This window comes from Lathamus discolor, chromosome 5 (assembly GCF_037157495.1).
Source record: "Lathamus discolor isolate bLatDis1 chromosome 5, bLatDis1.hap1, whole genome shotgun sequence".
In the NCBI taxonomy this organism is placed as follows: Eukaryota; Metazoa; Chordata; class Aves; order Psittaciformes; family Psittacidae; genus Lathamus; species Lathamus discolor.
Genome location: NC_088888.1, coordinates 74085058 through 74110647, shown reverse-complemented (window position 1 = coordinate 74110647; position 25590 = coordinate 74085058). Strand labels below are relative to the sequence as shown.

The 25590-nt window shown below is 39.1% G+C and overlaps 1 protein-coding gene across 4 annotated transcripts in view; it reads right to left on the bottom strand.

Annotated features, from left to right (window-relative positions):
- Positions 1-25590, bottom strand: part of RNGTT (RNA guanylyltransferase and 5'-phosphatase) — a 192070-nt gene that overhangs the window by 51434 nt on the left and 115046 nt on the right. For all 4 annotated transcript variants that reach the window (XM_065681256.1, XM_065681254.1, XM_065681255.1 and 1 more), the window contains one exon: positions 11557-11657. In XM_065681256.1, coding sequence (XP_065537328.1) covers positions 11557-11657 — 101 coding nt within the window. The remainder of the gene's footprint in view (positions 1-11556; positions 11658-25590) is intronic.

The following is a 25590-nucleotide window of genomic DNA, read 5'->3' as shown; positions in this document are numbered from 1 at the left end:
AGAAACTAAGCACAGACTTGCTCAGTGAGGCTTGAGAGTCATTTCTGCTTCACTTCTTGAATGACAGCAGAATGAACAACAGTGAGTCCAGAATCAGAACTGTGTACACAGCATTTTAATAAAAACTTAAGAAGTCAGAAGTATTATTAATACATTAGTTGAGAAGGGTTAACCATGCCCATAGTGAATTTTTCCTTCTGGAGGGGGGACAATAGTTCAGAGCTTTCATTACGAGATATCCAATTCACTTCTGAGTCCATCTATCCTTCTTTCCTTCTCTACTCCCTAAATCTAGTGATCTCTTACCATTGAATATCCACTGTCATGCAGAATGTTGTACTCCTGAGTAAAAAGGTTAAAAACATAAGCATTTGAGATTTGATTCTTTAACTTTCACCAAAAGAGTGAAATGATATCACTATCCTGTTTCACTCTCCTCATTGTAATCTTCTTAATTCTGTAGAGTTATACACATTATAGTTCATTTATAATCCACTGATAAATATTTGCTCATAGTGCAATCTTTAAATACTTTGTGAAAAAGGACTTCTTTTTTAAGTATGAAAATAGCCAAAGATTATAGCTTTAACATTTGTAGTTATAAGGAAGAAAAATGCCATCTGCTGGGTACAGCTGAGGACTGTCCTTTTCCTACTAACACACCACGCTGCTGCCCTGAGTAAATTCTCTTCACTTCAGAATTCATTTTTCTCATCTTGAAACCTGATACAGATACATACAGTGTTTTTCGGGAGTATGTAATAGCAACCTCCTTAAAACTGTAAAATAAAAGTACTTATTGTCCTATCTCTCAGGGACTGACAAGAGATAAGACAGCTAGCATCTGAATAATGATGCTTTTAATCTTTCAAGAATATCTAAACCTCCTAATACTTCACATGCTTTCGTATCTCTACATATATAAATTTTGCAGTTAGGTAATTAAAAAATATTCATCCTATACATACAAAGCAGAGCAACACTTTGAGGTTTGTTTCTCTATTAGTCACATACAACTTTTCAACCACTCATAAGCGAGTGACGGAACGTTGGTTGGTGGAGTAGATGCAGAACCAGTTCGTTACCTAGCTTAAAACCATAAAACCAAGGCACTGAAAACCATATAGCTTAAGCAGGAAAAATAACAAAAAAGAGAAGTAAAGATTGACAAGATAAAAAAAAAAAAAAAAGAGCTAAAACCTGGAAATAGCAAAGTCTGATTTAATAAAATGGATAATCTTTAAAATTGAGAAACATGACAAAAGGAGGATAGGGTTCCCACATGTAAACATGAGGAGGGAGAGAGCTGTTTTGAATCATAACAGTCAAGGGAATTCTTTTACATTTTTGTGCTTTTCATTTTGCAACATAAAGCAGTAGCTGTCGCACGTGTGTTTATACACACACAGAGGCACAGGTAGAGGTATATATATTTATTAATTAAAAAAATCTGATTCCTATGAAGCTGAAGCAGCTTACAAGCTCGGAAATCTGGGTTTCAAAGTGAAAGGATTATTTCTTACATATACAATGATGCTAAAAATGAAGCCCGTCCTCTGAATGAACATATCTTCCATGTGTTTAAGATAAAAGCTTTGAAGTTGATTTCAGAATGGAACTCAGTACAAAACTGTGTTTGTACTTCACACTCACTGTCAAGAGACTGCTTTGTAAAAAGCAAGCATAAAAAGTGAATGAAAATAAGGAATCTTGGCCTTTTTAAGATCCTGCAGGAGGATCGCATGCTTACATCCGTTGTCATAGGGAACCACATCTCTACTGAAAACCATTAAAGGGTTTTTACAAAGCACTAGACATTCCCTGTCAAACTGCAGTATGTGCACAAGCTCCATACCCAGCAGTTATTGTTAGTTTCCCTGTCGCTTAGGTAAGAACAACATGGACTCTTCATTACCATTGACTCATCAAGCCTTGATTATGCAAACTGGTCTCTCACAGACAGATACGTGCACCTATAGCATCACTGGTTTTAATGCGTTTCCACAACACGGTAAGCATCTTCCCCTGAAAGAGCTACAAAGTGGTGTTAGCCAAAAAGATGGCAAGTGCAAATTACAAGCCTATAGCAGCCCCTAAGTCATTAAAGTAACAGATATAAACAATGCCATTATTTTCCTTTATTATGTCATTTAAAATGCTGATTTTCAAGAACTTTTTTTTTTTCCCAAACAATTAGCACAACTTGAATCCCTACAAAACCACAGATACTCGACAATTACTCTAAAGAATAATTACTTAGGCTTCTTTTCAAATGTCTCTGAGGCTGGAAGATAAGCACATGTACCAAGAGTTTCTCTTCACTATCAAACTGGGAAAGTAACAGCACTGATAATCTCCCAGAGTTTTAGAAGCCCATGCATTCATGCTGCAAAGATAACACAGTCAAGGCAGAAATGCAAACAATATACGTCCATCAGGATCATTGATTGTGTTGACATGTTTTGCTGATTCCAAAGTACACATGAATTCAGGAACACACAAAATGCTGGGCTTCCAATTCCTAAACCAGTAGCAAAACATTCAGATGGTATCAAAGAAAACTGAATGATACTTGTGGAGTTATGACTATAATGAATAATTTTAATCTTTAATATATTCATTATTTAGTACTTATATCGGTTCTCTTATGATTTGAGAGTTTGGTACTATCAGAAAATTAAATAATAAGATGTTCAGAGTAAGACCAATGAAGAGTACAAAACACGTACATGTACCATATCTTTGGCTGTCCAGCCTGTTCGTTCTATTCTATCATGGTGATAGTTTTTTCCCCTCTCAGTTTGCTTTATTCCTCTTTAAAATATACCACAGCATGCAAGGAAGTCATCTGAGCTGAGATCTTGGGTTTTGCCTTAAATACATGCTTCAGAGAATCACTGAATCATAGAATGGCTTGGGTTGGGACCTTAAAGATCATCTAGTTGTAGCCCTCCTGCCATGGGCAGGGACACCCTCTACTAGACCAGGTTGCTCAAAGCCCCATCTAACCTGGACTTGAACACTGCCAGGGATGGGGCAACCACAGCTTCTCTGGGCAACCTGTGCCAGTGCCTCATCACCCTTGTAGTATTTATTCCTTGTATCTAATCTCAATCTCTTCTCTGTCAGCTTAAAGCCATTTCTCCTTGTCCTGTCACTACATGTCCTTGTAAAAAGTCCCTCTCCAGATTTCTTGTAGCCCCTTTTAGGTACTGGAAGCTGCTCTAAGGTCTCCCTGGAGCCTTCTCTTCTCTAGGCTGAACAAGCCCAAACCTCTCAGCCTGTCTTTACAGCAGTGGTGCTCCAGCCCTCTGAGCATCTTCTTCATGACCACCTCTGGACTTGCCCAATATTTCTTTAATACCAACCACCATTCAAAAACACTTAGTTTTCAGATCTGTAATAATTCTATACTTACGCTCTTTTCTGAACACAGACAAGAAAATCTCATTAAGCAACAAACTAAAATTAACACCAAACTATCCCCCCCCCCCCAAAAAAAAAACAACCAAAACTAAATGAATAAAACCCTATTAATTCATACTGTAGGCAATTAATGGAGAAAAAAAATATTCTGAGTTAAGGCATCATTTATGGCATGCTCACAAAATCTAGAAAATACTCCTTGTCTGAAGGAAACCAAATAGTTACTGCCTGCAAAAATGCATTTCAAAGAAGCTCATACTAATTTCTAAAATCCATTAAAAGCACTTTGAACAGGATGCTCAAGAATACTCTCTGATAACTCCTGTAATTTAAAAAGTTAATTTATATTCGTGCAATAGAAAAGCATGGTCACAACTGAATTTCAGTAAGCCTGAAAGCAGCATATCTGTTGTTCAAGCTATAGCAAAAGGAAGATAAACGCTTTCCCTATTTAGACGGTTTAAATTATGTATCTGGCAAACCTTTACAGTATATAACAAAGAACAGTGTCAAATTCCTCTTTATAATAAAGGCATGTTATTCTACTTTGCAACCCAAAAATCTCTAAAAGGACAATACCACTCTGAAAATTAAGTATGGGTATATAAGTATTCTGAAAAAAATCTCTGTTTACAGGAAAAAAAGCATAAAGAAAGAAAACCAAAAATACTTTGTAATTGAATGTCTAGCACTGCAAATATTATCTGCAAAATACTTAACAACCAATGTGCAGAGAATCTTAGAGTAACTCTGACTGGAAAGAACTTTGCATGTCAGCTGCCTCAAGACAGGGTCAGCTTCCAGGTTATGCCAGGTTGCTTACAGCCATCTTCAGTTAACTTCTGAATACCCCCAAAGATGGAGACTCTAACAACTTGCCAGTCTACTACAGTGTTTGACCTTGCTTACAGTATTGCTTTCTCCTGTCCTATAATTTGTGTCTTTCGCTTTTCATTCTTTCAAAGTGCATCTCTGAGCATTGTGGCTCCATCTTCTCTACAACCTGCTGTTAGGGAGTAGTAATAAAGTATTATGTTGCCTTCTCCTCTTTGGACAGAGGAAACCCATTTCTCTCAGCCTGTCTTTGCAAGTCATGTTCTCCAACCCTCTTGCTGTCTTGGTTGCCCTCCACTGGACTTGCTCATACTTGGGAGCCCAAATCTAGACACAGTATTCCAGATGCAGCCTCACAAATGCTGAATAGAGGTGAAGCATCATCTGCTCCACCTGCAACCCAGTTATCAGTTGATAAGGGCTGTTACCCCAGTTTCAAAGTTTTGCCCTCCAGTACTCTGACATCCACTTTGCTTAAGTAGTCCCTAACTTGAACTTCCTTGCTTCTGCTAGTAATTAATTTCCCTGCACTCAGCTATAAGGTTCAGGGACCACAGAGACCTGAGAGCCGACTTGCCCAGTCAAGACCAAAGCAAAGGCAGCAGTGTGCACTTTCAGCCCTTCCTGTATCTTTTGTTGCTACACCTAGTGCTGTGTGAGCAGCACACCATTTTCCTTAGTCTTCCTTTCTTTACCAAGGTACCTAGAGAAGCCTTTGACATACCTTCCACTCCAGAGTTCTGGCTTTCTTAATTCCACTGTTTACACCCAAAGACTGTTTCCATGTTTTCCACAGAGGCCTGCCACTGTTCACATCTTCCATACACTTAACTGTTTGCATGGGTTGACTCAGGAATTCCACATTAAAGCAAGCCAGCTGTCTACTGCACTCACTTGTCTTCCTGCACGTGGGAAGAGCATGTCCTTGTGCATTTTGAGGAGGCTGTCTCTGAAGATCAACCAGCTCTCCTGGGCCTCTCTGCACTTTAGGGGACCTGCCATGTGACATACTACTTACCTGTTCCTTGAAAAAGCCAAAGCCAGCCATTTTGAAGCCCAAGATAATTTCTCTACTGCCTGCTCCTCTCACTCCTGTCTCCTTATGGCTGCTTAGCTGGGGATGGCATCAGCCTTCAATTTCCAAATTCACAAGTAGCAAGCAACCTAAGCTACATGGCAAAATAGGGATAAAATAGCTACCAAAATGTAAAATAGGACAGAAAAGTGCATGGGAGATAAGAAAACTTTAGAGACATATGGTATATGGGAGCTTTTCTTGATCTCACAGATAGAAATGGATATTTAACAGTGGACAATCATTATGGTAGCTGACACAAGCAACTGGGAAGACTACTTTGAGAAGGCAGCGCAAGAAGGAGGAACAGGCTTTATAAAACATGCACGGCTCCATTTACATTCCATTTTGGAAGTGTACAGATAATTTTAGGATGATATGAGGCAAAGCTTTTAAAAATCTGGAGGAATGAGTAGCTAAAGTAGAATAATTATGTGACAGACGGAGATTGCCCAAGGCTGCCGCTCGAACATAAAAAAAGATGAGGCTGAGTTCGTTTTTGAAATCCAACATTAGAAATTCCAAGAGCATCCTGAGTATTAGCTGTGGAAGGTACAACATTATGTTCACTGTACCAGAGTATAAATAGAGGTTAGATTCAAAGCTTTACTTTGAAAGCAGCTTTTAAAAACTGAAGTGTTACACAGAGATTTTAAATATCCTCATCAGAAATACAGCATAAATACTTCAGCACAGTACATAGGTAAAATGGCGATCTGCTTGTTTCTATTGCAACACCAATGGTGGCACTTGCACAGGTAATGGTAATATATGTGCTTCCCCTTTCTCTGCCACCATACTAATCTTTCTACACATAACATCCTCCCTCAATCAGTTTGCCCAACCCTGCCCCTGCATTTCTTCAGAACTAGTAAGACCCACTCTAGTAACAGTTGAATGCCTGAAGGAAATACAAATTACTCCTATACTTTCATTTGCAACTCTTACAATTCCATAAAAAGTAAGCGACTTTGAAGCACACGCTTCCTTTAACAGTACAGCCATAAATGCAGTTAACATAGTCAAACCTTCTCTCCTCCTTCTGTCATCCCAATATTGTCCATCTTAGGATCTATTTGCAACATCTTATCCTTATTTGTTCCATAACTGCTGGGTGACATTGTCTGTATTCTGCCTCATAATTCCACTGTAGTTCACAGCAATGCAGCCCCAGTACTGACTGTGACCTTTGGAGGCTAGAGGAGTATTATTGTTTTTATCGCCAGCTCTGTAAAGCTCCCTTTCTGTGACGGATGGCATGTGTAAGAACAAATTTGTGCTCTTTTATAATAGGCAATCTGCAAACAGGTGAGAAGGCAAAGAGCTCACAGCCCAAACCAACAATTTAGAAATCACATAAAAGGGGGAGTGGAAAGCGAGGAGGAAGCAACGAAACACAGTCCAAACAAACTATCATGTTAGCTCTGCAGATCTAGCTGATTCAATTAACTTTTATGATTTTGCAGCCAGTTACCAGGTTGGGGGTTTGTTTTCAATGCAGAAGAGTAAGGAAGATTAGCCACCCCATGACAGACAACATAGCTATATGACAGCAAATTAGGAACACCATGGTTATTTTGAACCAGTTGCAGCTTCCTCCCTGCCCCTGGAAGCTCTTTCTAATTTACGGAACAAAAAGGACATCATCACATCTAACAAAGAGTAAATACTCACTTGCCTGTAGTCATGATGTCTGTATCTGGTTGTTGATTCGTAATTACCAATGTATCCAAGATTTTAAGCTCCTGCTGTCAAGATTCGAAGCCCCCACTGTCCTCAAATGTATTGTACTTTATCTGCCTTTTTTTACTACTTGACAATGCCCAAACTAAACAGAACTTCGCCTAAACACCGTTTGGGGTTTTTCCCCACTGTGTTCTACTTAATCATGGATACAATGGACTTGCTACTAATAAAGAGTTCACGTCTACTTCAGATTACTTTTTTTTTCAAGAAATAATTTGTTATTACTACTACTCTTACAAAAGACAAAAAAATTCTTGATTTGTTTTCCAATACTTCAAGGTTCTATAGAATATTTATATTATTCTGTGATTTAAAATGTTATCAGACTGACCCAGCAAGATACTCAAAGCCAATAAAACCAAAGCCTTGCTTGTAATTTGATTTTAACACGCCTGATTCAGATAAAATTAAGGGAATTGCACAGCCTAATTAAAAAACTGTAAAAGGAAGCATGGACATTTAAGAAATTCTGGTTTTGGAAGCTATCACAAATGTAGACATTTACAGTTGGTATTTGTGACATTTAAATAAGATTATGACTTTGGGGGGTTTATTTTTTTAAAGACATATTCTTAGAAACAGAAGTTTTGGGGGAAACCATCTCTACTGTTTAAAACCGTCTTCTCTGTACTGTATCTGAGGTATTACAGCAATCAACTATCCTCCATATTGTCTTCTGATAAGGTCGTTTAATTTCTAGGTCATTTGAAATGCCGTTGATGTGTTAAAGTCCCTGTTATATTTAATTTTCCTTAGGAAAAATACAAGGTACTGTTATATAATCAAAGGGTTCCACTTCGCATTGCTGATGTGAGACCATTATCTTAGTAAGCCTGAAATGACGGAGAAGCCTGGGAAGTGGGTCTACCTTTTAAAGCACATGTAATGTGAGGGCTTTTCAGTTCAACTGCTGTGTTTCACCAGAGATAAACAATGAAGTACTCCAGCTGAACTGACTTAGTAAGTTGCTGGCTGTTGTTTTGGGGTTGGTTTGTTTTTCTTTTCTTTTCTAATAAAAGTAACAATATTGATGTGATAAGAAGAGATTGAGAGAAAGCATAAGCTGGGATTCTTGCAAACACAACATAAAGAGTTAATCTAACCATCGTCCTGATGCTTGGACAGGCTGGACTATGACAACACACAGGGGACAATTACCGTGGCTCAACTGATAAGCTGTAACTCACTAAGGTGCAATAATGCACCTTTTAAAGGTGTGCACTGAACAGGAGTGTCAGGATTAGATCACTGAGGTTACAGAAACCCTGCCTTTCTTTGAGATTCAATACTATCTTTTTTCTTTGTGTTTATTCTTTGTTATGCAGTCTTCCTCTTTACAGGAAAGCTTATTCTAAACCTTATTCTTATGTGTAGATTGTAAGCCAAATCCTTCTTTTCAATTCAATAGCAACACTCCCTCCAATATCAACAGTGAAATAACTGAACCCTAGATAAAAACAACTGGTCATTCATCCATAGCTGAATTACATCTGGGTGAAACAGCAGCTATTTTGCAGTTAACATTGCTATTGCGGACTGATCAATGGGTGGAAACACACAACTGAAAACACAGGGGAATTTCAGGTAGATAGAAAATAATCATGCTGACTAAAATCTGGCAAACTCCCTAGAGGTAACTCCTTTATTCATATGAAAAATACACAAGATTGCACAAGATTGTTCAGGATCTCAATTACATATGCTATCCAAAAAGACATGTCCAACAGCTGACCTTGCTCTCATCTCACGCTACTGAATAAATAATGCTCCTATATGCTTTTTCCACTATTTAAGTGAACAGGGAAATATAATGACAGGAGCTGCAGGGTTGCAGCTTTGTGATACAGGCTCAGCCTGTACACACACTACTGGCTAGGCTGCAAACTGTGATAAGAACTTGTAGCTCATGTTTAGATATAGCTGCATTTCAGATTTAAAGATGAGCCTGTATATCAGAACAGAGGACTTGGGAATTACAGACAATCCCTTTCCTCACTGTTTCAAGCTATCAGGTATGTATGTGAGATCAATACTTTGACTCCTCATTTGTCACTAAGAGTTCAATACAAAGACACACCTTCTATTTCCATAAATACTATTGCTTAACCACAGCAAAACAAGACACAAATTCCCTAACAGTAGTTCAAACACATGTATATTACTTGGCTGTCAAATACATGCAGGATTTCTTTTTGGATTACTAAAGAAAACTTATTTTTACCTAAAAGGCTGAAGCCAATATCCATGCTTGCTTTTAATCTCAAGGGAGCGGGGGGAGGCAAGAAGCCCGATGCTGTCATCTTAGAATTGCCAGTAGCAAGACATTCAGTTCATCAAACCAGAATTTTTAGTTATATCATAAATCAACCATTTTATTACGGTAGTGTTCAGAACTCAATAATCGCCTTTTTACAGTCTAAAATTAAAGATGCTTCTTTTAAAACTCTAGCCAACAACTTCAAAATCAGTATAATTCTGATGTTTCCTCAAATGAGTTCATCTTTCACCAAGCGATAAATTGGATACTCAAATTAACAACTGAAGCAGCTAAACCTGGAGTATTTCAATCATTATTCGTGTTTAACTGGGCAGAAGCTATGGTTTCATAGACCATTACTTAACATAAATACTTCTCTTCCAACAAAGGCAAATTATTTTCCACCAAGTACTTCATTAAGTTTTCTTTTTGTTGGATGAATGCACTAATGTTACTAATAGCAGTCAACTATCATGTGAAATGAAGTAAAACATATCTGGAAGAATCGTACTTTATTTATCAAATGTCAGATTTCTAAGATTATTTTTTCTTATGCTTGGGAGAGGAACATAAATATTAACATATTTAAGGACTACAGTATTTACAGACTAATTCGGATAATTATTTCCACAGTATGAGCAATGCAGTTATTTTCACATAGCTGGAATACGGCAGAACTTTTCTACATCCTAGAGAGTGTTTCCAATTCCACAATGGATCAGCCATTCTTTAGTAACTTGCTACTAAATGCCCAACTTATTAGGAATAGGTGTTTGTTTTTTTTTCTGGCTCATATTTTATAACCTTTTAATGTTCTGATCAAATAATCTACAGTGTAACATACTGAGCGTAAAACAGCAGCACTGACAGTTTTGTGTTTGAAATCAGTGATAACTGATCAAGCAAATACTCCTTTTTTATGTGACATTTTGTCATCTGTTATGTTCTGCTTCTGTATCACAAGCTACTACTGTATATTTATATAGTCCAGCAGAAGTCATGAGAATATCATAATAAAAGTAACCTTCCTATCAAAGAGTGGGTCATATTTTACATCTGGGTTTCTTTTTCCCCAGAAATCTTTCATATTACACTGCTCTGTGACTTAAAAGCTGAACAAACATCAAATGTTTGTAAGGAGCTGATTTTCTGAAGTGAAAATTAAAATATTCCGGTATATTCTCTGAAATAGCTATGTTGTTACTGAGGACCTGATAATGCATTTTCAGGCACAGAAATCTGAATAGATAATTCTGACCCCATGAAATGCTCCAAAGTTGGCAGTTGAGTACATTTTGCAGAACAAACCCCCTACCCTTAAGATACCCTCTATTCACCAAATATATTCATTCAGATGACATGCAAATGTCTAAAGTCAGATGGGCCATTATTAGCACTATGGAACATGTAAGCAATATATGAATTAATTGTTTACTTGTATTGAGTTGCCTGTGGCACCAAGAAAAACAAAAGCTAAATGTCAGTATTTCAAACTGTCAGTTGAAATGAGTCCCAGATGTTAAAACATTAAGCAACCTAAAAATCAATGAACTTCATTTTAAACAAAATCTTTTCCAAGGCAAGCTTTCATCTAGTGACTCAATCTTCCCCTTCCCCTCCCTGGCACAACTGAACATGGAAATCGCCCCTGTTTAACATGTGCAGTGCCTGAACTAGGCAAATGGTTCCCATGTCTTCTGCTACTAGAACCCACATTTTCTGTAAAGATTGTAATAGTTTTAAAGGCAACACCAAAGAATACCTAGCAAGTAAAAATGTCAAGTTTTGTTTCTCTAATAAAACAACTGCCATTTGTCATTGTGCAGAATTCTAAAATGGAAGAAAGCATAGGTTGCTACTATTTGCATAAAACCAATGGGAAATAGTTATTTTATATAAGAACTTAAGGTAATACAACCTGCCCACTTTCTAAAAACAAAAACATAACGCCAAAACATAGTGCCAAATCCAAACAGAACTTCTAAAACAAATTTTATGAAACTTGATTTAAGAATGAGTAAATCTGCATTATAAACATCTGCCACTGTTTTCAGTACAATACTGATTACCAGAGTTGCCTGTATCTTCAGTGAACAAACTTTACAGAATACAGAAAGGCTTAGCCTCAGGAAGTGTCAAGAAATACAAGAGGAGAGATTAACTGCTTTGGGACATTCACGTGCGTGTTATGCATCTAGAAAGGGAAGAGATTACATACCCCTCTCCACCAATTCTTGTTATCTTTAGACGAAAATCAACAGAGTTCAGGCTGGGTGGCTTCCATTTCAAAATATCATCGCACCGACCAGGCTTGTATTTCTGAAGCAAATTAAAAAGCAGTTTAATTATGCTTATTGCTTTTCACTAGTTTTGAAAGTAACAATTCAGCATTCCAGACTATATTAGCTGTCTCTAATGAATTACAATACTTAGTGACTGAAACAATGAATTCCATTACCACAGAGATAGTTGTGCTTCACTACTTTATTTGCTGCTCCCTTTTAAAACTGCTTAGGCTCTGTAGCCAAGCCATTGCCTATAATAAAAAGCTGAGAATGGAAATAAAAATTAGCATACTTCATTATCTCTCTTTGGCTAATGGAAAATTTCAAGAAAGAAAGCGCAGAACAAATGAACACACTGACAGTAACATACATTAAAGATACATTTAAAATAATCTCTACATTTTTTAACAATTTCATGAACAGTATTTTTGTTATCCATGCTGTTGGCTGACAAAACATGAAACAGTCAGCGGTCACCATACTGCCAACTATTAGAAAGGCCCATCAGAAACATGTTCCAAGAAACATGTACCAAGGGAATTCACGTGAAGATTAAAGAATATCATGGCATAAAGGAACATAAATAAGGAAACATCCATACCAAAAGTTGCGAGGATGAATTTTCTCTTAAATTAGGGCTTTGGTTTCTCATGATCTCTTCTATCATCTGCTCTGGTTTAGTAAGCTGTCATTTTGTTCATTCCCAGCTAACAGCAAAAGCCAACCTGCTAACCCTTTCCTTACTAGAATACGTTTCATGGAGAAAATCAGAATTAACATGAACAAGACAAAAGCAAAAGAATCTTTTGGAGATGCAGAATTTTTAGTGTTTGGATATTAATTAATCCACAATGAAAAAAAAATTATGCAATTTTACCTCAAAAAACAGACCAAGAACATCCAGTGTCTTTTGATAACACAGGAATCACTGGCATCACATGGCATCCATGCAGTGTTCAATATTTGCAAAATACAATATTTACTGATGCTAAATCTAACAGTTCTACGTGTGAAGTGACAAAAGCAGATGAAGATTTTTCTGCTTTCTCACATAAAAATGGAAAGTTACTCTTTCCAAAATAAATGCAGCATGTATTGCTTATAATTTCTTGAAGAAAGATGGTGACTTTTGCTAGACAGTGAGTAAAGACAAGTTCCATATAATTGAAATGCAAATCAGCTCCAAACATTTTTAGCCATCATTCTGCGACACATGACAAAAATAACCTACTAAAAGCTTCTTCTGGAATTTCAACGTGGCTGGCTAGAGCGCATTAGCTCTGATTTTATCACCATGACCCTTAAAACATCTGAAGGCAATGGCTTCAGGCATTCTATTCTGGTTCCTATTCAGGGCCCTATAAACCTTTTTCAAACATCAGTATTAGAGTCACCTGCCCAACTAACTATTCTAACAATGCATGGCTTTGCACTATGTTTCTCCACAATAGTCTCAGCATCTGAATAATGTTTAAATGATTTAGCCTTGTCCTCGTGACAACCTAAAGGAGCTGCTCTTATCTATGCCTGCTCTCCTTCCACATCTTTTATGCCATTTCTTTCCAGCTATCTTCTATTTAAAAATTTTCCCTTGCAAAGCAACTTTCTTCAGTAGTCCTCCACATCTGCAAGTCTTGCCAAATCAAACATCCTTGTTTCACTCGAATCAGAAAACTGCGTGATAGTAAAGTTATGAAAGCATCTACTTTATTTCTTCTCTTCCCACCCTATTTCCCCTTCATATGACTTCTGTGCTATAACATCAGCAGGTATTTGAAGAAAGTTGGTTGCCTGCACACCTTTCCAAAATGGGATTTTGAAAGGTATTGTTTAAGCAATTTACAAAAACCAGAAAAATCTGGTAAAGAAATACTCCTTTAGTTGCCACCATCCTGCTATTCCCTCCCTCATTTCTCTGGCTCTTTTCCATTCATCAGAAATATCTTAAAATTCCAATGATCTCATCTTTAAATTCTTATAGTAATGAGATTTATCTTGCCTTATAGTTCCATACTCTACTTTCCGAAACTAAAAATCTGCTCTTATGCAGTATGGCGTAAAAAACATTTAAGGACTCATGCCACACATCATAACTAGCATTAAGTAAAGAAAACAGAATATACAAAATAAGATGCTCAGTAAAGCATTTAAGCTTTTTTGATCATAATTTTTATCTATATATTTTAATCTGCAGATTATGTGTTTAAGTATAGTTTAAAGTGCTCACATTCAATTTTACAAAAAGTGTTTATTATTTTAGCATATATTCAATTGGTTGTGAGCATTGAATATGAGAATTATGATAAAGGCAGATGGCACTGAAATATCATTTTCAGTTAACTTTTCCTGCCATTTTCTAGCACATCTGATATGAAGAGAATGTGGAATTACATTCTATGTAACTTTTATTCATAAAGTATGTCCCAGGAATCATAGGACATAATACAGTGTTCAAAAGAGATTACTTGTTGCTCTCTTTCATTTGCAGTTTCTAATTTGGACAAAGACAATTACTACTACTAGGTTTTTACCTCTTAGTCCAAAGAAGAACTAGGGGGATCACTTTTGTTTGTGATAAATTTCTCCACAGGTAGTGACAATTTAATTTATGAAACAACAGCTAGAGCAGTCACGAAGGAATCCAGGATAGAGCTGAGTTGCTGAGTTTGTTGGAACAGGCATATATTTTGCTGTATGGAACAGAAAATTTATCTTAATGATTGCTCTTCGGTCTTTTAGCATGACTGAGGTCTTCAACCATTCCATAAAAGCAATATTTGCCAATCATATACAAAGCCTAAAATCTTGTATTAAGCCTCTGTGTGACATGGTGTGTAATTTATTGATTTGCGATAATCTTCAGAGCAAGGTTACTAGAGTGTTTACAGTGATGGATTTATTGATAAATACTCAAGTCATCAATTTCTTTTTATGCACAGGTCATATTTTTGAGACCTTCTAAGCTATTAAGATTAGACACAGTCTTTGACTTTAGAAAACAATCTCAGCTGGTTTAATATATGGCTCCAAACCATCCATTTACATACCGTTGCTTTAAAGAGACTATAAAGAGAGGCTAATCATCTTCAAGAGGAAATTTTCTCTTTTGTTCAGAAACACCAATCTTAATAAAAAAAATACCCCATATTTTCTGTCCAAAAGGTAAATTTGGACTACTTCTGCATTCATGAGTACTAAATATTTCCTCCCAACTATAAACAGGAGCCTTACTTTCTGAAGAAACAAATAACAGCATTGTAAAATACCCCATTTTTACAATTAAAGACCAAGATTTCTTCTGAGCAATGTGAAAAAATTGAAAAGCCTTTAAGGGAGGACCAGGCTTCTTTCAGGATTGCAGACTCTGTTCTATTTGTATTTAATTCGGCCTGGAACACAGACCCTGTAAACACTAGATGCTCCTTTAGGAAATTAATTCTTACCAACAGGAAAGGAATAAACCAATCTCTCTGAGTCACGGTACTCAAATCCTGAAGAAGAGATGAATCCAATCTATATAACCACCTAAGAATGGCCTCACTAGAGCTCTACCATCCTACTCCGACAACACGCAATGATGTCAACAACATGTGCCCAGGGAAGGTGAAAAACAGGGCAATCGTATATATTTTCTACTACTACTCTCTGAGAGATTATCCATTTTCAAGCTCAGAGACTTCCTGATGTAGATGATTTTCACAGTTTCCCCTGCACTAGCTCATCTAGTTCCCCAGTAAGACCACATAAACCTCTGGCAGCCGTAAAAGCCCGCAGCACAATGTTTCATGCACAGCCCAAATACACTGCAGGGAAAACCACCACCTTCTGTTTATTTTGAAACAGCTTTTGTTGATTTCAAAGACCTGCACTCCCTATGGCTCATATTAAGAGAGATGCTGAACAATCAAACCCATTGCTTCTGTGCTACCCATAGTTTCATACTCTTCTATGTGCATCAAAATATATTCGACTCAGAGGCCATCATTTTACGTGTGCAGTTACAAATTTGTTCTCTTCAGACATTACATTTATCTACATAAAAGTTTATGTGCTGTTTTATCACTCAACCACCCAGTCTTGTAATGGCCTACTGTAATTCTCCACAATGAGCACCAGTCCTTGCTGATCTGGCAAGAAAATGTCACTTTAGAGTCCAACCTGTTTTTCAGCTTGCTTATGCACAGTACAGGCGAGTCCCCTCTCCCTGGTGAGGACTGAACAGTACCCCTTCTCTTGACTCCTACTTTTTAACCAATTACTTACCTGTGGAAGAACCTTTTCTTTTAAGTCTCACATCTGCTTTAGTTTCTTCAAGAATATTTCATTAGAAACTTTGACAGAGGCTTTCTGGAAGTCTCAGTGGGAAATACTAGCCTTACTCGAATGAATTTTGATCCCTCTGTTGGAGAGACGTAACCTTTCAAAAAGGCATGTAATTTTCCCCATCTATATCATGTTTACCCACACTATCAACTACTGTATTCCTCATTATAGTCTCAACTCCTTTGTCTAGTACAGACATCAAACTTAACTGGCCTCACTTATTTCCTGATTTTCCATGACACCTGCACCCACCCTCAGTTTTTCTTACTGGAATTGCATTTTCTACCCTCCCATGCTTAGGCACCAATGTATATTTTCCACATAGGATCTACTACACAATCTTTTCAAATTCTTTTTCCAAGATAGGCAAGTGACACCTTCCTAAACATCAGTAAGAAACCAACTTCACACAAGACAGGAACTACTCCCAAGATCAGTAATGAAAAGCAATGTTTTGACAGCATACATCTTCATACCTGTAATTGCACTGCTGGATCCACAATTTTGACTCAAGTTTAATTACAAAATTAATTGTCTGACTTGCTTGAAGGGGAGTGGGGGAGGATTTGTTCTTTAAAATTGTGTTATCTTTCTTTACCTCTATAACCAGCACAGTGTGAAACTAGCCTCAGTTAAACGTTTTGTCCTATTAATTAAAAAAAAAAAAAAGGAGGAAAAATTATCTCTACCACACCTCAAGTTAGCCAAGATATCTTACCAAGAAAGCAATGGCAATAAATATACACTTTTGACTATTATATTTAATTTTGACCAGTGTTAAGCAACACCCTTCTCACTTCACAGCAATCTGTTAGCATTGACCACCTGGTAAAGGTAACAGGTAATTTACAGATAATCTTTTCAAAACAGATACAAAGGCTTAGATAAGAAAATTTCAACATTCATATTATGAACAAGTTATACAGCCCTCCACCCTCTTCCCCCCCCCACTTCTATTATTATAATGAAAGACAAATTCACAGAAGTCAAGTTTAAAATGAGAACTCATTAATAATCCCTGAGAAGGAGATTAAATTTTGTAACAGGTTAGTCCTGTTACACACAATACAGCAGTAGAAAATCATTGAGTTTGAATGCTAAGTGCTAAATCAATTTCTTTAAACATGAGTTGGAGCCAAACAAGAATTCTGCTTGTTAAGTATGCGAAAACTTCACCTTAGATGAATCACTGCATACAGCAGACCTGTTCTGCCTGAAGTTTTTCTATATTCTAATTCCAAAACAAAATGTGAAGCAATCTGTCTGAGATCAAACTACTCCCTAGCATTTTAAATATAGCATTCATAGCAATGATATCCTCACCACCACCCCCCGACAAATATGCATGTACACGACTACTTCTAAAACATATCAGATCCCATAGAATTTCAAATACAAAGTTCAGTTCAGTCTGAAACCCTTCAACTTAGCCTAACCACAGAAATTAGAACTCCACACCAGAAACTTACTATATTGACAAATCAGAAACTATCCCAAATAGCTTTAAAGGCTTGGACCTCCTGAAGTCCCTTCCAATCTAAATTATTCTACAAAACTAATCTCTTTTTGGATGTTTATTCTTCTAGCAGCCATACTAGGTACACTTACACCAGCACTTTAGTTTGCAAAAAATAATGCACTTCAAATCCTCCAGTTGTTCTCTATTACTTACTACTACAGTTGGGCAGCTCTGGTGCATGCAAATTGGACACTATTTACATAAAACCAAACTTGACATTTCACTTCAGGGATATACCTGAATGCACTCCACCCCACCGTATGGACACCAGAGTCCAAGGCAAAAGCTGCACCTACCTAGCACAGATGAAGCTGAGCTATGAAGACAGTCGGCAACATCCTGAAATGCCACTTCATAGACATAACACAGAATCACAGAATCCCAAGATCATCTAGTCCAACCCCCCTGCAAGAGCAGGGTAACCTACAGTACATCACACAGGAACTTGTCCAGGCGGGCCTTGAATATCTCCAGTGTAGGAGACTCCACAACCCCCCTGGGCAACCTGTTCCAGTGCTCTGTCACTCTTACAGTAAAGAAGTTCTTCCTGATGTTAACGTGGAACTTCCTATGTTCCAGTTTACACCCATTGCCCCTTGTCCTATCACTGGATATCACTGAAAAAAGCCTAGCTCCATCATCCTGACACCTACCCTTTACATATTTGTAAACATTGATGAGGTCACCCCTCAGTCTCCTCTTCTCCAAGCTAAAGAGACCCAGCTCCCTCAGCCTCTCCTCATAAGGGAGATGTTCCACTCCCTTAATCATCTTTGTGGCTCTGCGCTGGACTCCTTCAAGCAATTCCCTGTCCTTCTTGAACAGAGGGGCCCAGAACTGGACGCAATATTCCAGATGCGGCCTCACCAAGGCTGAGTAGAGGGGGAGGAGAACCTCTCTTGACCTACTAACCACTCCCTTTCTAATGCACCCTAAGATGCCATTTGCCTTCTTGGCCACAAGAGCACATTGCTGGCTCATGGTCATCCTCCTATCCACCAGGACCCCCAGGTCCCTTTCCCCTTCACTACTTTCCAGCAGGTCAACCCCCAACCTGTACTGGTACATGGGGTTGTTCTTCCCCAGATGCAAGACTCTACACTTGCCCTTGTTAAATTTCATCAAGTTTCTCCCCGCCCAACTCTCCAGCCTGTCCAGGTCTCGCTGAATGGCAGCACAGTCCTCTGGTGTGTCAGCCACTCCTCCCAGTTTTGTGTCATCAGCAAACTTGCTGAGGGTGCACTCAGTTCCCTCATCCAGGTCATTGATGAAAATATTAAACAGCACCGGTCCCAGCACCGACCCCTGGGGAACTCCACTAGTCACAGACCTCCAGCTAGATTCTGCGCCATTGACCACAACTCTCTGCCTTCTTCCTTTCAACCAGTTCTCGATCCACCTCACTACTTGATCGTCAAGCCCACACTTCCTTAGCTTATCTATGAGGATGCTGTGGGAGACAGTATCAAATGCCTTACTGAAATCAAGAAAAACTACATCTACCGCTCTACCATCATCCCTCCACCTAGTCACTTCCTCATAAAAGGCTATAAGGTTGGTCATACATGACTTCCCCCTCATAAAACCATGTTGGCTGTTCTTAATGACCCCCTCATCCTTGATATGCCTAGTGATGGAGTCAAGAATAAGTTGTTCCATCATCTTTCCAGGGATGGAGGTAAGGCTGACCGGTCTATAATTACCCGGGTCCTCCTTCTTGTAGTGTCTTCAGGCTGGCCATGAAACCCCAGCCTTCAAATTTTTACAACTCTGATACTCATTCAGCACCTACCCAACTTGTATCTTTTGATGATGATGATGATGACAATTATTACTATAAATGTCCTACCCTCTGTGGCCATTCTCTTCTGGCAGAACCGCAGCCCCTTTCTTTTCACCATTTCTTTTTCACAACCTTCCCTTCCAGTCAGGGCTTCTCCTAAAAGCAGTATCAACCACCTTAGTCTCCCAGAAGATGGAGCTTAGCCAGTTAGCACTTGGCAGCCTATGCTGACAAAAAGTGGACCAAGAGCTTTTCCAGCAGCAAAATAACTGTCAGAAACAACAGGTTACTAACTTCAGGAGTGCTGCAGTGTACAAGGGCTGTCAATCAGTATCACCTTAGGTCAAGAGAATGAAGGCCAGCAACAACAGACATGTCACAAGTAGCATGGCAAATGTACCCCTATTACGGAGATCTTGAGCTTCAGGCAAGAGCACAGAAATAACCCTAAAACTCAGCTGCACATCGAACACCTTGGGATTCAGACCCATCACTGAAGACAGCCCAATAAAAAGCACATCCATTGGCATGTCTCTTAGGCTGCTGAATGTCATTAATTCTGAACCTCATAGTCAACTCCAAGGCTGAAATGGGTCCACTCAAGCCATAGGCAGGGTTTTTTGGTAAGACCTTTATGGGTCATTTTAGCACTGCATGGCAAAATGATGGGTTGTTGGTCATGCAGAGCCCCAATCCTCTGCCCTGTCCCAGTACTAAGTTTAGTTGCCCCCTTCCTCCATAGTTGTCCATAGAGGGGCAACTCTTTTTTTTAACTTCTCCCTAGCTGAAGAGAAAGGCTGTCCCTTGGAAAACAAAGTTCTGTTATCTGAACTTTTGCTGACACATTTCTTGTTAGTTACAGATATTACTTTCACACAGGCTTTCGTTTTGCCTAAAACCATGCGTCTTCTCAGCATTTGTATTCAATGGGTGGTTCAGTAGAAAGCCTGGACAGCAGGGAGGTTAGCAGCCCATAATGCAGATGAAGTTTCACTCCAAATAGCTGCTTTCACATGGGATAGACTTTCCTGCTTACAATTTTGTAGGAGGAAGAGTGAGGTTAGTTTCTGGGACTGCATTCTGGGCAGGCAGGCTGGGCTGTGGGGTAGTGCTGACTCACCATGAAGACACCCACCTGGAAGACTGAATAACTTCAGCTGAAAGTCTAGACAAAACAAATGGTTCATTTCTCCTAGCGACTGAAAAGGAAGAGGTGGTGAGATGACCAAGAGAGAAGTTCGTGCCTCATCTAGAGGAGGAAGGGAAAGTTTCCTTGACAAGGGTGCCTTACTATCCTACAAAGCCTAATCAGCCAGCTTTACCTCCGTAACCCTTATTAAATATCATCCTCCTTAAGTGCTGCAGCAGATAACACAAGCCACCTTTCATTTCCCTTCCTCCACATCTTCTTCTGCTCCTTCCACCTCCAAATGACAGTAAACTAGCAAGGAACTCAGCTCTTTCTTTTCTCCCAAACATCACAGTGGTGCTACTTGTCAGCTACAAATTATCCTCAGTAAACTAGTCAGACCTGGCCCTGCAAGGTATCCTGAGGGCTTGCTAAGGTGGGAGCTGCTGGCAGACACCAATTCAGAAAGAAGATTTAAAAAAGGGCACAGAAGGCTCAGGGAGGATTTGTCTGAATAACCATGCTTGCCCAAGAGGAATGGTAGTTTGAGTACCACTGGGGAGTGATGGCAGATGGGGTAGGAAGGGATGGAGTTAACCATCTACTGGGAATCTAATGCAGTTCTTTAAAATCATCAAACGTAACTTGCCACATTGCAAATGACACAAGAATGTAACCACACTGAAAAAGCAATAAATTTTAATTAAGTATCCTTGAACATATCAATCGTTAGTAATTTTAACCTTACTATTTCATATTTTAACACCAAGAAAAAACTTCTGTCATTACAGAAATCATATTCTGATATTTAGTTAGACTGACTTACCAGAATGAAGACACTAAAAGCATTTTTAAAACATTCGAGAATGCCTCAGGTTCACAAACAGGAAGAAATATTTCTTCTTTTGTAAAATCCACCCATTTCCATTACCAATATTCTTCTGTTTTAATTAAACTGTTTGCAAACAACTTCACATTCAACATGATACTAAAGCTTTCACTTGAAAGGAAAAGGTTAACTTCAGCAAACCTATAATAGTAACAAATTTGCTCCTCTTTCCTGCTCAAAACAATGGTTAAATACTTTCTCTGAAGAGCTCTACTTAATTCTGAGGCCTCTTACTATCCACAGGGCAGCTGCTGCGCTACCCAATCTAATTGCATTTAGCTGTGTAAACACAAAGACAGAACGATTACCCAAAATGTGTTTTTATTTTCTTGCACCACAGACCCTGGATCATTTTAAAGAACCAAGAGGATCGATTGTAATAAATAATTTCATGCTAGTCCTTACAGAGAGATGAGCTGGAGAAGCAGAAGTTGCTAACACTGTTGACAAATTACATGAAAAAACCACATCAACGGATCAAGAAACCACAAGATGAAAGGCAATCATTGACTCAACTGTATGTTCATAGGTTTTTATGAGTAGAAACCATTAGCAGGCTCACTGAGGCAGCTCTGTTGCATATAGGACTAAGAAATTCAAACAACAATGTTTGAATCAAGCTTATAATTCTTATACAAACTACAGTAATGTTTATTTCAAGCTTATAATTCATATTCAAATTACAGCACACCTTTATGAAAGATACCAAGTGATGAAGAAACCACAGCATATATCTAGGGAGGTTATAATGGCCATTTATTACACTTGTGCTTAACAATGTATGCTTATTTCTACACTGAATCCTGTTAATGCTTTAGTTTAGAGTAAACCCAGTTCTTCATGTAATTACTCCCCTTTTTTAAGATAAAATGACTAAGTCTGAGTCTCACTGCATGGGTAATTTTTCAGTTGGCTAGCATACACTTCTTCATAGAGTAATTTCACAAAAGCCTTCATAAGTGTAGGCAACAGAACAGAATCTACTCTTCCAATTTGCTTTTCACTGCTTATGCATACAGCAGTATACAAAACAAAGCATATATGGCCTTTGTTTTCTTTTGCATTGCATTGAAAGGTGTTGATAACTAGCTGAAATACTTCTTTTCATATTCACACCTTTAGCTGGGACTTAATATATTAGCTCGTAGATATGCAGCCCACATTGGGCTGCATTCAAGCATCATCATAACACCAAATGATCCAGGTTAGCCTACACACCTGATCTTTTGTAAAAATAAGTAAGTTTGCTGAAAAAGTTCGAAACAGTAACATGACCATGCACACTTACACACAAAAATTCCAAACCCTACCATTAAAACACTTGTAAAATACTTCATCTGTCAAAAAAACCCAACAACAAACCAAATAAAACACAAACCCACCCACCCCCCAAAAAAAACCACACAAGACACTAAAACCTACTTGAGAAAATAAGCTATCCCATCAGCAGCTAATCTGTGACTCTAAACTTCTTGAAGCATTCTGCCTTCTGTTCATTCTAGCTTCCCTTTTCAGTGCCAACTCCTGTTCCTCAAAGCACCCATACAAACAACTTGCATTCTCCCCATATTCCCCATATACCACCATGCAATACCCCATGTTCTTTCCTATGTATTCTACTTTCTTTCACAGAATCACAGAATCACAGAATCCCAAGGGTTGGAAGGGACCTAAAAAGATCATCTAGTCCAACCCCCCTGCAAGAGCAGGGTAACCTACAGTACATCACACAGGAACTTGTCCAGGCGGGCCTTGAATATCTCCAGTGTAGGAGACTCCACAACTCCCCTGGGCAACCTGTTCCAGTGCTCTGTCACTCTTACAGTAAAGAAGTTCTTCCTGATGTTAACGTGGAACTTCCTATGTTCCAGTTTACACCCATTGCCCCTTGTCCTATCACTGGATATCACTGAAAAAAGCCTAGCTCCATCATCCTGACACCTACCCTTCACATATTTGTAAACATTGATGAGGTCACCCCTCAGTCTCCTCTTTTGCAAGCTAAAGAGACCCAGCTCCCTCAGCCTCTCCTCATAAGGGAGATGTTCCACTCCCTTAATCATCTTTGTGGCTCTGCGCTGGACTCCTTCAAGCAATTCCCTGTCCTTCTTGAACAGAGGGGCCCAGAACTGGACGCAATATTCCAGATGCGGCCTCACCAAGGCTGAGTAGAGGGGGAGGAGAACCTCTCTTGACCTACTAACCACTCCCTTTCTAATGCACCCTAAGATGCCATTTGCCTTCTTGGCCACAAGAGCACATTGCTGGCTCATGGTCATCCTCCTATCCACCAGGACCCCCAGGTCCCTTTCCCGTTCACTACTTTCCAGCAGGTCAACCCCCAACCTGTACTGGTACATGGGGTTGTTCTTCCCCAGATGCAAGACTCTACACTTGCCCTTGTTAAATTTCATCAAGTTTCTCCCCGCCCAACTCTCCAGCCTGTCCAGGTCTCGCTGAATGGCAGCACAGTCCTCTGGTGTGTCAGCCACTCCTCCCAGTTTTGTGTCATCAGCAAACTTGCTGAGGGTGCACTCAGTTCCCTCATCCAGGTCATTGATGAAAATATTAAACAGCACCGGTCCCAGCACCGACCCCTGAGGAACTCCACTAGTCACAGACCTCCAGCTAGATTCTGCGCCATTGACCACAACTCTCTGCCTTCTTCCTTTCAACCAGTTCTTGATCCACCTCACTACTTGATCGTCAAGCCCACACTTCCTTAGCTTATCTATGAGGATGCTGTGGGAGACAGTATCAAATGCCTTACTGAAATCAAGAAAAACTACATCTACCGCTCTACCATCATCCCTCCACCTAGTCACTTCCTCATAGAAGGCTATAAGGTTGGTCATACATGACTTCCCCCTCATAAAACCATGTTGGCTGTTCTTAATGACCCCCTCATCCTTGATATGCCTAGTGATGGAGTCAAGAATAAGTTGTTCCATCATCTTTCCAGGGATGGAGGTAAGGCTGACCGGTCTATAATTACCCGGGTCCTCCTTCTTGCCCTTCTTATAGATTGGTGTGACCTTTGCCATCCGCCAATCCTCAGGCACCTCGCCCATTTCCCACGACTTACCAAAGATGATGGAAAGTGGCCTAGCAATGACCTCCGCCAGGCCACTTTGTCTGGTAAAAAGCTAAGCAAAAGGAAATGTGGCACCAGAAGCATCTTGGTCACTGACGGATAAACGTGACTAATGCCAATTCTTGGCATATATTGAACAGGGCACTGAGAACTGGAAGAAAGAGATATACTAGTCTGATCACAGGACCACAACACTCCCTGGTTGAGGAGCAGAAAGTTCAGGTTTTTTTATTGTAGTCTGAGACTGCTTTGAGACTAGTGGACTCATTCGTAACTCACATCCTTGTAGGTGAAGGCAAGCTACGTTGTACACTACAGCATATATGGCATTTGGTGGTGTCACAAGTGATCAGAGAATCAGCTTCAGAGATTATCAATCATATGCATAAGGAAAGCTACCTCACATTTTGATGACCTAGGAGACAAAGGAGAAAAAAGTCCAAGAGTAAAAGCCTCCAGGTTCAAACAGGGTGCATGATTACAGAGACTGATGCACTGAAGTAGTGACTAAACTAATCCACTGATCTGGAGTAGACAAGGGAATAAAAACATCAGGACAGCAGCTGCTAGTGAGACAGACCAAATATTATTACACAGTAAGAGAAAAATATCATTGCTTACTCTTGCACAAAACCATCATACTTGGTTGTTAATTAAAATACAGCAGAGCTTCCCAAACTGACTGTCACACACCAAAGTCTTTATAGAGGTCAAGATTTGTCAAATACATTCCACACGCCTCAGAATCAGAAAGTGAACTCTTAGAAAGTCTCTCACTGGGGTCTAAGCATGTGAAAGGTCCCCAGGCATCCCACCGATACTGGTCACATTAGTTTTGAGCTGGCTTCACTCTTGAAGTAGCTGGAAATAACCATCACCTTCCCCTTCCTGCCCTTGTCATCCCTTCCTGCCCTTGTCCATCTTCTCCTTCCTAGGACAACCACTGTACTACCCACAAGGTACCACCTGGCCATTCACTCTGTACATCCAAACACCCCAAACCGGGTTCACAAAGAAACAGCTGAATTGTAGAGAAAAGAACCCAGCCTCACTAAAATCCAGTTCTACACCATAATCCTGCAGTTTAGAAAATACCATTTAGAACTAAGTGGACTAATGTGAGCTAGCCATGATTGTTAAAGACAGGAACTTTTTTAAACATTTCGAATTCGAAACGTAACTGTGACTGCTCCAGAGAGAAAGCATTTTTCCTATGAACAGTTTGGAGAA